Source organism: Paramisgurnus dabryanus, chromosome 9 (assembly GCF_030506205.2).
Source record: "Paramisgurnus dabryanus chromosome 9, PD_genome_1.1, whole genome shotgun sequence".
NCBI classification, from domain to species: Eukaryota; Metazoa; Chordata; class Actinopteri; order Cypriniformes; family Cobitidae; genus Paramisgurnus; species Paramisgurnus dabryanus.
The window spans coordinates 38177308-38191220 of NC_133345.1; the positions used below are offsets into that span (position 1 = coordinate 38177308).

The 13913-nt window shown below is 38.8% G+C and overlaps 2 protein-coding genes across 2 annotated transcripts in view; both read right to left on the minus strand.

The window, feature by feature from the left end:
- abcc5 (ATP-binding cassette, sub-family C (CFTR/MRP), member 5) overlaps window positions 1-8313 on the minus strand; it is a 31630-nt gene extending 23317 nt beyond the window's left edge. The window contains exons 1-2 of the mRNA XM_065282837.1: window positions 8190-8313; window positions 5582-5735 (exon numbers count right to left, since the gene is read on the minus strand). Coding sequence (XP_065138909.1) covers window positions 5582-5701 — 120 coding nt within the window. The 5' untranslated portion in view covers window positions 5702-5735; window positions 8190-8313. The remainder of the gene's footprint in view (window positions 1-5581; window positions 5736-8189) is intronic.
- Window positions 8314-9260: 947 nt separating this feature from the next.
- On the minus strand, window positions 9261-13484 carry rpl35a (ribosomal protein L35a). The gene is made up of 5 exons (XM_065282836.1): window positions 13403-13484; window positions 12886-12927; window positions 12609-12761; window positions 11682-11826; window positions 9261-9326 (listed from the first exon to the last, which is right to left on the minus strand). Exons 2-5 carry the CDS (start codon window positions 12894-12896, stop codon window positions 9303-9305), a joined length of 333 nt encoding a protein of 110 aa, XP_065138908.1. The 5' UTR covers window positions 12897-12927; window positions 13403-13484; the 3' UTR covers window positions 9261-9302.
- Between the last annotated feature and the right edge of the window lie 429 nt (window positions 13485-13913).

The window sequence follows — 13913 nt, forward strand, 5'->3', positions numbered from 1 at the left end:
AATATCCATATTTAAAACTAGCGCCGCCATCTTAGTCGCGTCCGCATTCAGGATGAGAGCTTACGCAGCCTACGGAGGCTACTCTGCTGCTGCTCTGTGCCCCCACCCTCCGAATTTGTCATACGTCACTAAGAAAAGTGCGTACACTACGCTAATACTCTCTCCTGAATACAGAGGAGTCTAAGATGGCGGCGCTACCGGAAGGTATTTATTTTCGTTAATAAAGTTTTAAATATGGATTTTCTACAACACCACCGCGCGGATTACCCTCATAAGACCTTTGTTTATCATCCTGGAGCCGTTTGGATTTAATTTGTAAAGGATGGACGCACTTTTTTTGGACTTGAAGGTTACACATTACATTTAATCAACTGAAAGATCTAAAACATTTTCTAAAATATCCGAAAATGTGTTTGTCTGAAAAACGATGGACATATGCAACTCAGACAGCTTGGGGGTGAGTAAATCATGGGTTTAATTTCATTTTTGGCCGAACTATCCCTTTAATGTCACGGCACAAAAGAGAACACACGAGGGTAAGCAAAACTTTTTAATGTTTATAGAAACAGAACCGCTAAAGAGCGGTAAACATAAAGCCGGTAAAATACTTGAATAGCAGATGTAATATCTTGGATAACTTAGCTTAGGAAAACAGTCTTTGTATATGCAGGTAAGGATTGTTTTGCTGAGCTGAAAACCAAGCAGGACGAATAAATTCAGAGCTGAAGACGAGACCACAGGTGAGTAAAATGTGGGGAGTCTGTAGTGCAGGTAAGTGCAACAAGACCAGACCACAAAGTGAGGAATGAGAGCTGCTTATTAAGGAGGTGGTGATGATGGCGTGTGTTGGTGATTAGGAACTTAGGTGAGAGAGATCTGGTTGATTGGGTGGTGGCTGTGATGGTATTTCCCCTCCCAGAAGGCGTGTCCTCACACCTAAACGTGAACAGAGTACATCCCTGGAGGGAAGGTGGGCATACTGGAGGCTGACAGGGGATGGATGGATGGGAAGCACAGGAAGCCTCCAAGATGGAGTGCCCTGCACCGGAGTCATGGAGGTGCGGCCTGCACTGGGTGCCAGGGAAGTGCCGGTACTTTTGGGGCAGTCTGCAATGGGACCCACCGAGATACAGCCCGCCCTAGCAGTCATAGAGGTGCTGGCAGTTCAGGGAGCCAGGGAGGTGTAGCCCACAATGGGAGCCATGGAACAAAGACAGCCGATGTGGCGATTACACTGGAGCCTCGAGCATAGGGGAAACTGACGTCCAGCGTGGCCGTGATCCTGGAGTACAGGAGAGACAAAACCGCCGGTGACAGGATAGCACTCCAAAATTCTTTTGGGAGAAATTCTGGAGGTGTGTGCCAGTGCCATCAAGGTTGACACAACAACTTCTGGAGCCACTGCAAGATCTGGATGGAACATAGAGATGAGAGAGGGCTTGTGGCTGAGTTCAGGAGGAGAGCGGACTTGTGGCTGAGTTTGAGACGGAGAGCAGACTTGTGGCGGAGTTTTGGAAGGAGAGCGGGCTCATGGCTGTACTCACGGAGATGAGTGAAATTTGGATCGAACTCAGTGATTAAGTCTGGAGTTGAGGGCACTGACGAGACAGCCGAGAGGATTAGAGCTGGAATTGGTAAGAAGTTATTTGGTCAGGATGGGTTCCTTGCTGATGACCGCTGCTACCAGAAGGACTGGAGTGGACTGGGGATTGGAAGGAATGAAGTCAGAGTAATCATCAGCTTCGGATACTGTAAGGCAGGGTCCTGGAGGGCCAGTTTAGCTCCAACCATAATTAAACACACCTGTAGCAGCCAATTAAGGTCTTACTAGGCATACTAGAAACTTTTAGGCAGGTGTGCTGAGGCAAGTTGGAGCTAAACTCTGCAGGACACTGGTCCTCCAGGACCGAAGTTGCCAATCCATGCTGTCAGGGATGAGCCACCACAACACAGTGTCCAGTTATTGCGCAAGGGAAAATGTGGTAGTGCTGGCTGGTACCTGGTGGTACACAGTTCACTTCAGAAGAAGACCTTCAAAGTGGCACTGTTCCATGGCACCAGCGGGAAGAGAACTCTCTCACAAAGTCCTCAATCACGCAGCCATTTTGGAAACGGCGGTCAACAGAGTCTATTTACATTTTTTACAGGGTCTGGTCTTCTGATACGCCACAGAAGAGAGCAGACAAGGATAAGCAAAACTTGGTAACGTTTATTGAAGCAGAACCGCTAAAGTGCAGTAAACAAAAGGCAGGTAAATAACTTGTAAAGCACATGTAATATCTTAGGTGACTTAGCTTAGGATAACAGTCTTGTATATGCAGGTAAGAATCGTTCTGCGGAGCTGGAAACCAAGGAGGACGAGTAGATTCAGAGCTAAGAACAAAAGCACAGAGGATCAAACTGTGGGTAGTCTGTAGTGCATGTAAGTGCAACGAGACCAGACCACGAAGTGAGGAATGAGGGCTGCTTATTAAGGAGGTGGTGATAAGGGCATGTACTAGGTGTTGGTGATTAGGAACTCGGGTGAGACAGAGACTGACTCTGTGATAGTTAAAGGCACAATATGTCATTTTCGCCACAAGAGGTCACTAAAAACAACAACGTTGTAGCTTGACAACACTGTTAAGGAGTGTGGGATGATCAGAGTTGTAGTCTTCACCTTCATCGTCGATCGTCAACAGTGCTGCCTTTGAATCTCTCACAATACTTTGATGTCATAGACCGATCGGTCTGCGGAGTGCCACATGCAGCCCAATGCACAGCGATGGATAATGCAACTACACATGTGAACAAAATTTATAACACTGTGCTAGTGATCTCATCGCAAAATCTTACATATTGTGCCCTTATCCACAGACAAATAAGTATTTAGTCAGCGTTTTACAAGAGTCAGATATAGTTTCAGGTGGTTTTTACACTGGGCACGTTTGCTGTGGTCCAAACTCGAGTACGATTGCTCCCGGCACCCCCCACAGCGTTGGTCTGGTTTAACACTCATCTTACGGCATCACCAACGTGCACGTATGAAAGGATGGAAAACATGCAGCTCGCCATATGTTACGTTATTTTGGTGTCATTATGCACATTCATTATCAGTCATTGGGGCTGTTTACACTTGGTATTAAGATGTGTTTTCATTGATCGGATCACAAGTGGATGAGAGAGACACATTACGTTTACACCTGGTATTTAAATCCGTCTCTTTTGTCCACTTTCGACCGCTTCTGTCCTGAATACTGTGAGGGGGGGTCTTAGACGGTGGGCGAGTCTCTCTGCTGTCATTCAAACGCGAGCGGGAGTAATTATGAGTTTATATGGACGCAAACTAATATTATGTCGGAGTCCGCTGCTTGTTTAGCAAGTAAATATGCTGCACAGTGTTTTGTACGTTTATATGTTGGAGCTTTCTCTGAATTTTCAGCGCAATTGATGAAATAGGATCGCGCAACTTTCACGCTTTCAAAACGAAACTACGGAGAACACCCGCAGTAGTTTTATCAATGAAAGGGTAAAAATGACGCTGTTCACCGTATGTTCACGCCAGAAGTCAAAAAAAGACGTAAAACTTGTTTTTAATACCTCAGATTAGATAAATGGGCGGAGAGAAGGCGGTCGCGTGTGGCTGTTCGAACACATTCAACCACATTTGCATTCCGCAACTCCAAAGCGATCCGATCGAAAGTGGTTTCGACTACCTCTGGATGTGGTTGAAAGTGGTCGAAAGTGGACGCGTTCAAAACTTTTTGAACACCGTTTACACCTGGCATTAACGTCGTCCACTTGTGATCCGATTGACAAAAACGCATGTTAATGCTAAGTGTAAACAGCCTCATTATGATGAAAGAAATGCATTTCCATCTCCAGTCCATCCTGTTTGCATCATGAAGTGACTTTTATTTTAATTCTTCCACTGATGGTAATCGTGCGTTGTGGACTAATGATGTCATCATCGGCTAACATGCACCTGCAGGGTACTTTACCTCCTGGACAAGTGTGCACCCAAGTGACAGCTACTTTTACACAGCACCGGGGTAAACAAATTCAGACCCCCTTGTACAGGTAGTCTCACGTTCTGCATCCCGGTGCACTCCAGGATCCACAGGACAGCGTTCACATTACGGATTTTTTATGTGGAACGTGCCCCATTTAGAACTAAACTGTTAGCGAGAAAGCTAACTTAAAATGTGCCTACAACTATTGTAAAATCACTGTAATGCACAGACTCTTGTGGCTAACTTTTCATGCATGAACGTATTCAGAAATTATGGAAGTCAGTTTAGGGAAGTAAAACAGGTTGCAAATGCTGTTTCTTGCTGATATTTTTTGTTTTCTTTGGATCGAGGTATTTAGTTTAAAGTGTATTTACTTTAAAAAGAGGACATGAATTAGCCCAGCTTTAGTAATTCTGTCACAAGCTCACTTGGGAAAAACCTTATCTGGGACTGATCAGAATGCAGAAGGAACAGAATGATCTAGAAACCAGACACAAACAGAGTAGAGTCCCTGTGGAAATCAGTAAGTAAAGAATAAAACTGGCAAAATGATGAGAATAACTGTTAAAATAAGATTTTAAGTCATTTCTTTAGTATGTCAATTACACTGTAATACAACATATAACAGGAAGATCTTAACATAACGCTCAAGTTAAAGTGCTTCAAGGCAACACTGGTGGTTACCCAGAGAATAAAGTATATTACTGTACATGTCAAGACGAATGAGAAAAGCCTCCTGTAAGAGTGTTTCGGATTGCTGTTCAGCACGTGCAGGATGCCCCCTCCCCTCCTCGCACCTCTTCTCATGTCCCTGCTCACGTTGCACAAACACACAGTCTGAGCACTGAGAGGGCATCAGCCTATCAGCAACAAAGGCTAGGGTACGCATCACCGGAACTCAAGACCGCAATTGGCTGTTGGTGCCAAATGAGGCGGGTACTAGATTATGTAAACACATCCAGCTTACAAGTGAAAGATAAACAGCCAATCACAACCACCGCCTGCGTACAAGGCTATACTAAGAGGTACAAAGACAAAAAGAGGAAGAGAGAGAAAGGGTGATGGAAAAAGACAAAGACAATTTGTGGGCAACACAGGACCCTGTCTTAAAATGCTGACAAAATGTTGACGTTAGAAGAGTAATGAACAAAAGATGAACATAAAAGGGCTAGGGTACATTTTCAAACAGAAACAATAGCCAAGGCCTCAGTTCTATAATGCTTTGTCCAACCAATGGCATATGATATTCATACACAAACACATCTGAATGCATTTACAATGTTTTTAAAATATTACGTTTAACATTAATCTTTAACCAAAGGACCGACATGAAGCATGCACAGAATAGAAATCAAAAACCACAATACAAAGGTCTATTTAACATGACATTTAACAATCAGTTTTAAACATAATAACATGCTGTATAATATTATATGCATTTTTGTATGCTTAGTGTAAAGAATGTATAAGTCATGAACTGTATTATTCAGTTTTTGTGTAATTAGGTACAAGAATATCTTTCAGCTCTTTAATATTTGATTTACGTCAAAAAAATCTGATAAATGAAACACTACATATGGGTGTCTAACCTGGACTTTAGACAGCTGGTAATGGTTGTCGTCATTGCCGGGTAAGGTCTCTCTGGATGGTACAGCTCTGTATGCAGAGCCCGATGCCAGACAGTCCTTTCCCAAATCATGTCCTTTCATCTTCTTTAACCAACATCTGTCAAAGTCTCTAAATCTAAACAAATGAGGGAAAACAGAAAAATGTCATTTTTTATTTATTAACAAAATAACTTAAAATTGGGGCTAATGAACATCATTTTGTGAGGTGTCATTAGTGATAATCACACGGGGCTCGAGGTAAATCATTGTATTTCTACTTACTCATAGATCTGATCTGAGCATATCCCTTAATATTTATTTTTTATCCCTTAATATTTCTATATTTCTGAACAAAAAGTTGAATGAAACTGGGTAAAATAAGACCAATGACATATTTAAAGGAGATCGGGTGAAATACCCTTACAAAAGCGGCATATGATTTTCACATGTGCAAAAACAGGTGATCATCGCACATGTGAAACTTGTGATTATATTTGTGTGTAAATCCCATGTGAAACCCATGAGATCACGTGTGGAAAAATGCCAAATGTCATGTATGTGTATTTATTGCAGAATATTAGATAGGACAACTTGATAGATAACATAATTTTAAAATGTTATTTGGTAAGTGCTAGTTAGTTATGACTGTTTAACTGTTCACTAACACGGGGTTACTAGTGATTGTTTTCTACATTTAGTACAAGCCAATTTGATTATTACATTAATATTCCATATGCATATTTATACCACAGGGCTGTTAAATGCTTTATTCTGATTGGTTGAGAAATGTTCCACGGGTGTTGATTATTTTTCAATAACCGCACACCTAACCTTTAAAATGCCTTAAAAATAGGCACAAGAGCAATATTTTTTGTAACCGTGGTATAAGCGGAATAATTGACTCCAGTCTTTTGAATTATTCGAAAATAATGCACACCCGCTTGTGCATTATTTTCTTATAATTCAACGGTCTGTCGTCAATTATTCTTTACTTAACCTTAACTATCATGTCATTCGAAATGTACAGACACTTTAAACATGACCACCACCCTGTAAGGGGACTGTTATAATGATATCAAAGTGCGAATTTACATCATGCAAAACTATGCAGGGGTAATGCTTTGATGTAACACTGTGATAATGCACAAGCATTGTTCAAAGGATTTCACTAGAATATTCACTAGCCAGTATCAACATAGTGAATAGGAGCAGTTATAAAACACCTTTAAAAACAATATGTTTATATTTCATAAAAATAAACCTAAGTGGTATTTCTGATGAGTGGTTGCTATGCATTGGTTGCATGCTGTTGCTATGTTAGTTATGAATTTTTGGCATCAACTTTTATGATGCTTAACCTATATACCCCATTCCTAAAATATAAAGCCAGCTATATATTTTACATAAAGACCCATTTCTACTATACAAGTTCAAGTGTTATTATAAAGAGACAACGTTTAGCAAACTTTTACAATTTTTGCTTTGTCATGTTTTTAAGACTTTTCCCCTGAATGTCCGGACGGTTAGAGTCACTCATGAAACATTTGGAGCAGTTGTCTATTTGTGGAGACAATGTTTAGCATTTGTGATGGATACTACTCATGATGTTAACAGGTTTCGTGACCCGTCCATCGCAAAATCAAATGAGATGATTTTGCCTAGGCAGGTAAATGACTACATTTTGGGAAACAATGCCAATATGTGAAGTTAGCTAGCGGACTGTTTTTTGTAACCCGCATACTGTAGTAAGTTTATCCGACTATAATGACGAATGAATATACACATGTATTTATATATTTTATGAACTACTACATCGTTGGAGCAAATGACTTTTGTCGGCTATCCTGACAGTAAGTTTGTTTAGTGTTAACGTGTTATAAATCCTTTTATCTTGCTTATCTTTTTGTTGTTAATCGTACTCAAGGCCCAGCATCTCCTCCAGTGGAGACGAGAACAAACAGTTCCAGCTGACAGAAACACAACACGAGCGCTTTACGGACATCTATCAGCTTTATACCACAAGAATGTTATTGTATAACGTTAATGTTTACGACTATATGTTTTTATATCGTGGTAAAAGCTGTCATTTTAATAGCACAAACCACAAACCTGAATAAAATGTAATTTTGTACTACGTGTGTTACAAAGCACCTTTTTTTAAACACCCATGCCTCCTGGATTATAATTATACAACATGCATAATATCACGTGAAGGTAAATAATAATAATTGCGTTAGTTAAACGCGATGTAAACGTCGAATCTGAACTGAACGCATTATTATAACATCACTGAGACAATAGGTGTCACCAACTAACATCAGTTATGACACAGAGTGATGTCCATTACTACTATACACTTCCATAATATTCCTATGCTGATTGTTTATAAATTAGCAGTTGGTTTTTTAAAGAAAGCAAATTCTTAGCATTTTCCAGGACGTGGCAAATTTAGCTAAAATTAAAATAATATCAAATGACGCTTTAAAAGATGATGCCGCATTTACAGATGCGTTACACGCAAAGCATAATAAACGATACATCTTTATGTAAGTGTCGAGTAAAAGATAAAAGTGACTGTTGCGACCGGTACCTGTTCGTTCCTCTTGACAGTCTGCGGATCTTCAATAGTGGATGGAGCAAAACAACTTCGTTATAAACCAGCTATTTGAAGGAATCAGACGAACACCGTTTTGGGAAATGTAGTGTAAAGAGCGTTCACCATACGCTCATATCGTGTAAGTGCCGGTGTGTTGGAACTACAATGCCCAGCATTCACTGCGCAGTGAGCGCGTCAGAGCGCTGCTATTGGGCGGAGTTAACTGCGCTAGTAAAAGGGGAATCGCATCCTCTGCAGTTAAACGCTGTAGCAGGCTGTAGTACCAAAAATATTGTATACAGGGTAACAAGCGTGCTGCTTATATAGTACCGTTAGGATTTATTTGTTTAAATTAATGATACGTTTTTGTTACATCGCAAATTACATATAAACGTTAAGACTTATTTTCTACGCCCCATATTGCACTCTCAAAGATTTAAACCATTTAAATTTACAGTATTTGGATTGATATGTAGCATTTGTTTTAACATATATTACACACCTATCCAATTTTAGTGTTGGATAAGTCAAATAACTATTACATTACAAATAAAGCTATTTTAAAAAATTACAATGGAAACACTATTATGGAAAAGATCTAGATTTACAACACTTCTGTTTTTTTAAAAGTAAACCTAATGCTTTATTTAAACGTAATGTGTTTAGTGCTACAAGTATGAACAGTCAAGAATTTTATCTTAATGCTGGCTCATTTGCATATCACTTGGCACAAAGAGTCTGCAAAATCAATGTATGTAAATTGTTTAAACAAGTTATCTAGTAAATTACAACAACCTCAAGTGTTGTGTAATGTAAAATGTTTCCTAGAGGAAGTGTTGTTGAAGTTACCCTAATTACACTCAAACTTTTACGCTTTACTACAAATAAGCCTTTATTACCATCAACACACCTGTAAATCCAACTACATGTAACTCTTTTTTTTTACCATTTCATTGCATATGAGGAAATTAAACCAGTGGGAAAACTACACATTGGTCAGTGGTCAGACTAAATATTAAGGTGAAACAGTAAAAGATAACAACAGTAAAAATAGCCGTGAAACAATTTCTTCGATCAATTTTTTTATTGTCTGTACACAAAAGCATGTTACACTCGGGATGGGTACAGCATCTGAAAAACAAAAAACAACAAGTTATTCATTTAACACATGCTTGTTAAAACCACTATTTCATGACAACTGGTTATTGAAGCAGTTTTAAGTGCATTTTGTAACCGACACCTCAACATCCCACAATCCATTTACAGGAGAGAATAACAGTGGTATTTTCATAGACAATTGGACCTTGTACCTTTAAAGGGATAGTTCACCAAAAAAAATTAAATTCTTTCATCATTTACTCTCATATGACTCTCATACTGTTACAAACCCACACAAATTTCCTGGTTCTAATAAACACAAAGGAAGATATTTTGAGGAATGTTTTGTGGACCCCATTCACTTCCATAGTAGGAAATACTATGGAATACCATGGAAGTATTTGGTTACAAACATATCTCAAAATATAATTCAATCATCAAAAAGAAATTTATAAAGGTTTGTAACAACATGTGAGTGACAAAACGATGAACGAATTTTCATTTTTGGGTGAACTATCCCTTTAATAACCATAAAATGACAAACAGATTATAACAAAGTAGCAAAGAGATTTACTGAAAGAATCTAACTGAACAAACCTTGAACAATTGAAACAGTAAAGTTTTCTCAAGTCACAGGGTTTTTGACATTTTTTAAATAAATTAAGTCTCTTTGAAAGAAAAGTTATTCTACAATCCATAAACAAAGTTTTGAAATATTTGGGTTTAATCACCCAGCATCAACCAAGTCATTATTGATAAACCTACTAACAAGCATTTACCTAAATCTAAAGGGCTCATTATAGTTGTGTGTACATCCTATGGCGTAGGTTACACATTAGTTATCATACTTCAGCATCGCCGTCCGCATTGACGTGCAAACACACGCACAGACCGCTGGTAGGCAGTATCCACGTGTGTAACCACAGTAGCAGCGCGACCGTCAAGGAAGAAGCAGCTTGGTCATTTTAATCCACAAATGAAGAAACTGCAACTTGTTGTGTATGTTTTGAGAGGACCAGCAGTGATGGAAGTAAATAAACAACGACTTATGTTGCAGTTTGAGTTAAATCACTCCTCAACTTGGCTCAACTTTGTTCTCACCGTCGCAAACGGAAACACCCATGACACAGTTTTTTACCTGACGGTAGGTGTTCTAGATCAGTGTTTCCCAATCCTGGTCCTCGGGCACCCCCTCCCAGAAAGTTTTAGATGTCTCCTTATTTAAAACACTTGATTCATCAGCCTCCTTCCAAAATGGTAAACATGTCTCCCTAACAAGCTGAGGAGTTAAATCAGGTGTGTTAAATAAGGAGACATCTAAAACTTTCCGGGAGGGGGTGCCCGAAGACCAGTGTTGGGAAACACTGTTCTAGATGACCAATTACATTGATTGCGGTCCACGTAGAACTGACACGCTGTTAAAAATTTGACGAGGTCCACGTCAGGCTAAGGATAACCTATGACATAGACCTTTCGCACGACTATAAATTGGACTTTAAGCATCTCCCTTCCTATTGTAACTCCCAACTTAAACTTTCAACAACAAGAAATGCTATTTCTAGCTAACAAACAGTAAGAATATAAATCTAGTACTGGCTTTAGCTAAGCCTTGTCTGTGAAACCAGGCCTTCAAATTTTTTTTTTTACTTCTGAGTCAGACTTACACCACAGACTCTGCATAGCTAGCTAATATGAAATATGATGACATGCATCTCTGCCAAATTGTACCTGTTTGTTTTGTGCCTATAAACGGTTTCATCAGACATGCGGTTACGGGTTTGGCCCGAAGTTAACTTCCGGTAATGGGTATCTTATCAGTCTGGCTAGGGACTAAACTGACTTCTGGACAAAATACCTTGTGAAAAATAAAAATATTTTGGTTTCCAAAAGATGAGCATGGATCACCGCTATGCGCATTTGGCAGCCAGGCAAGAATTTAGGGATATGTAGCCAACACTGTATAGATTAATTATACACAATAATATTAGCTGTGTAATGGCTGATATTAGGGATGCTCCGAAATGAAAATTCTTGGCCGAAGGGAGGGGCGCGGTTGACATATATTTTCGGTTGACATTTTCAGCTGGATTTTTTATTTCGACCCGAAATAGATAATGCCATTTTTTGGCTGAAATGTTCAGCGACCGAAATTTCGGTGCACCCCTAGTTGATATGCTTTAGCTATGATTTTAAACCAAGGTAATTGGTAACTGTTTTTTATTTTGCTTGTTATCAGAAATAATCTACTCCAGAGGGGCTCTGATGTTATTCATCCTATGCAGAAGTCTACCAGAAGTTAAGTTTGGTCCACAAAAGCAATTTGTTTATGTTGGTACCGCTAAACTGTCTATACCAAAACAGCTGTAATTTGTCCTTGAAGACTCTTACCACACGAATCCTGTGCCCAATAGCCTTGGCGGGAAGATTGCTCTTGAACTTGGCGCGAACCATTCCGCTGTTTCCATGAGCCCGAGTGACTTTACCCCAGATGACCCGTGTCTTGTTGGGTTTACCACCGGGAGTTGCAGTGGTCCTTTAAGAAAATTTACAAAATTCAGATTACAAACATTGACTACGAATGAAAACATGGGAACTTAAGTCTAAAGATAACATACAATTTACACTCTGCATGAAAATCAAAATAAATACTTCATGATAATCACATCTGCCTAGTCACTGTTTTAAAGGCGAGTAAAATAAGTAGCAAAACTAATAACATAATAGTATAATAACATATATAATATTTTCATAAATCAGCAGAGGTTAACGTATTGCGAGATCAAGGAATCCATAAAATAAAATTACAAGTCAAAAAATTTGGTAGATCATACATGGCATCAGGAATGTGCCTTAAAAATGTATATCAATTTTATGCTGACTAGCACTAGCGTAAATATTAAAGGGGACATTTTACAAGATGTTAAATGAATCTTTGGTGTCCCCAGAATGGTTGAATAGTGCAGATTAAAGGGGCGGTATTATCCCCCTTGTGACATCACAAGGGCACCAAATTTCAATTACCCGTTTATTCACATGCTTGCATAGAATGGTTTACCCAAACTAAGTTAATGGGTTGATCTTCTTTACATTTTCTAGGTTGACAGAAAAACTGGTGACCCAAATATAGCACTTAAACATGAAAAAAGTCAGATTTTCATGATATGTCCCCTTCAAAATGCTGAAATACCAGAAAAATATGGTAGTCACGGGATGACTGCCAAAAACAAATGCCTGCCTTAGAACGGGACACATCAATCTTTATACCACCAACATCCTTTCCTGACACATGCTAAACAGACCTGCAGCAGAACTTACTTTTTTGCTTTGTAGACGTAAGCGCAACGTTTGCCCAGGTAGAAGTCAACCTCTGGCCGGCTGTAGACTCCCTCTAGCTTGAGCAGTGCAGTGTGTTCACGCTGGTTCCTCAGACCACGCTTGTAGCCAGTAAAGATGGCCTTACTCCACAGCCTAGTGTATGAAAGAGTCCATTTTTAGTTTAATATAATTTATTTAATAGAATTGTGATAATCTGCTAGATGTCTGCATTACTGGTATGCACACATCAATAAGTCTGACAGCTTTCATATCTTACCTTCCAGGCATGATGATGCTGCTTTGACCAGGCTAAGTTAACCTAAAAAACACAAAGTTACATTGACATTTAGTGTGAATGCAGGTCATATTGCAGCCATTTACTGTATTAGAGATTACTGATTACTGTTTACAGAATAACACATATACTTGATGCACATTAGATTTATAACTCGTGTGTGTGTGTGTGTGTGTAGCTATCTTAGCACTAAGCTGCTCAAAAGAGCGAACACTTACAATTTGTAATAAATTCAACGGTTTAGTAAAGAGACAATTTTAGCGAATAACTGTTTTGACAAGTTTGTAAGAGTAAGCAGCATTACGCTCAACTTGCGGGCTAGCAAACTCGCTCAAAGAATCCGTTTAAAATCCGAAACATCAAAATGTCTATAACTACAAAACGCAACGAAACGTGTACTTTATTGTCCTTTCTACACTTATGTGTAGAAATCTTCACTTAACGTATGCCACAAACAGATACATTTTCACATTTTTAAAGACAAGTACGAAACGCTTACCTGATTCCGTCGCAAAAATGGAGGAAAAGGCCACCCGAAAGGAATGCTGGGAAAATGTTACCAACGGCGCCTGAAGATCTGCCTGTTTAAAAATAAATGTATTTATTTTTATTAAGTCTTTTCATATTTTACGAACCCAATTTTTTTTCTTTTAATGAAAAACAATATGTAAAGTTAGTTAGATAAAATTAAAACACTCAAATACGCAAACAAAAGAACGTTGTTGATGTTAAAGTAACAACCCTGTCAGGTAATGGCGTTCAAAAATAATTTGTATTTTTTATATAATAAAGTACTTTTATGTAAGCACAACATTTTTAGTGAGTTATGTTTTTACATTCAGCCACACTGTAATTTGGTAATTTGTAGTATATTATTATGCGTATTATTTCACAATATATTAGTAAGTATGCTTTGTCTATGTATATATTTTATTTTAGATTTTTTTCTATTTAAAGTTATTACTTTTGATTTTATTTCTATTAAAGTTCAAACCAAAGACTGTAAAAAA

Excerpts from the sequence above, each read along its gene's own strand:
- rpl35a (XM_065282836.1), bottom strand. Across the intron at positions 11,827-12,608 it reads TACGTCTACAAAGCAAAAAA|GACCACTGCAACTCCCGGTG; the intron begins GTAAGTTCTGCT and ends ATTTTCTTAAAG. Across the intron at positions 9,327-11,681 it reads TTGGGCACAGGATTCGTGTG|ATGCTGTACCCATCCCGAGT; the intron begins GTAAGAGTCTTC and ends TTTGTTTTTCAG.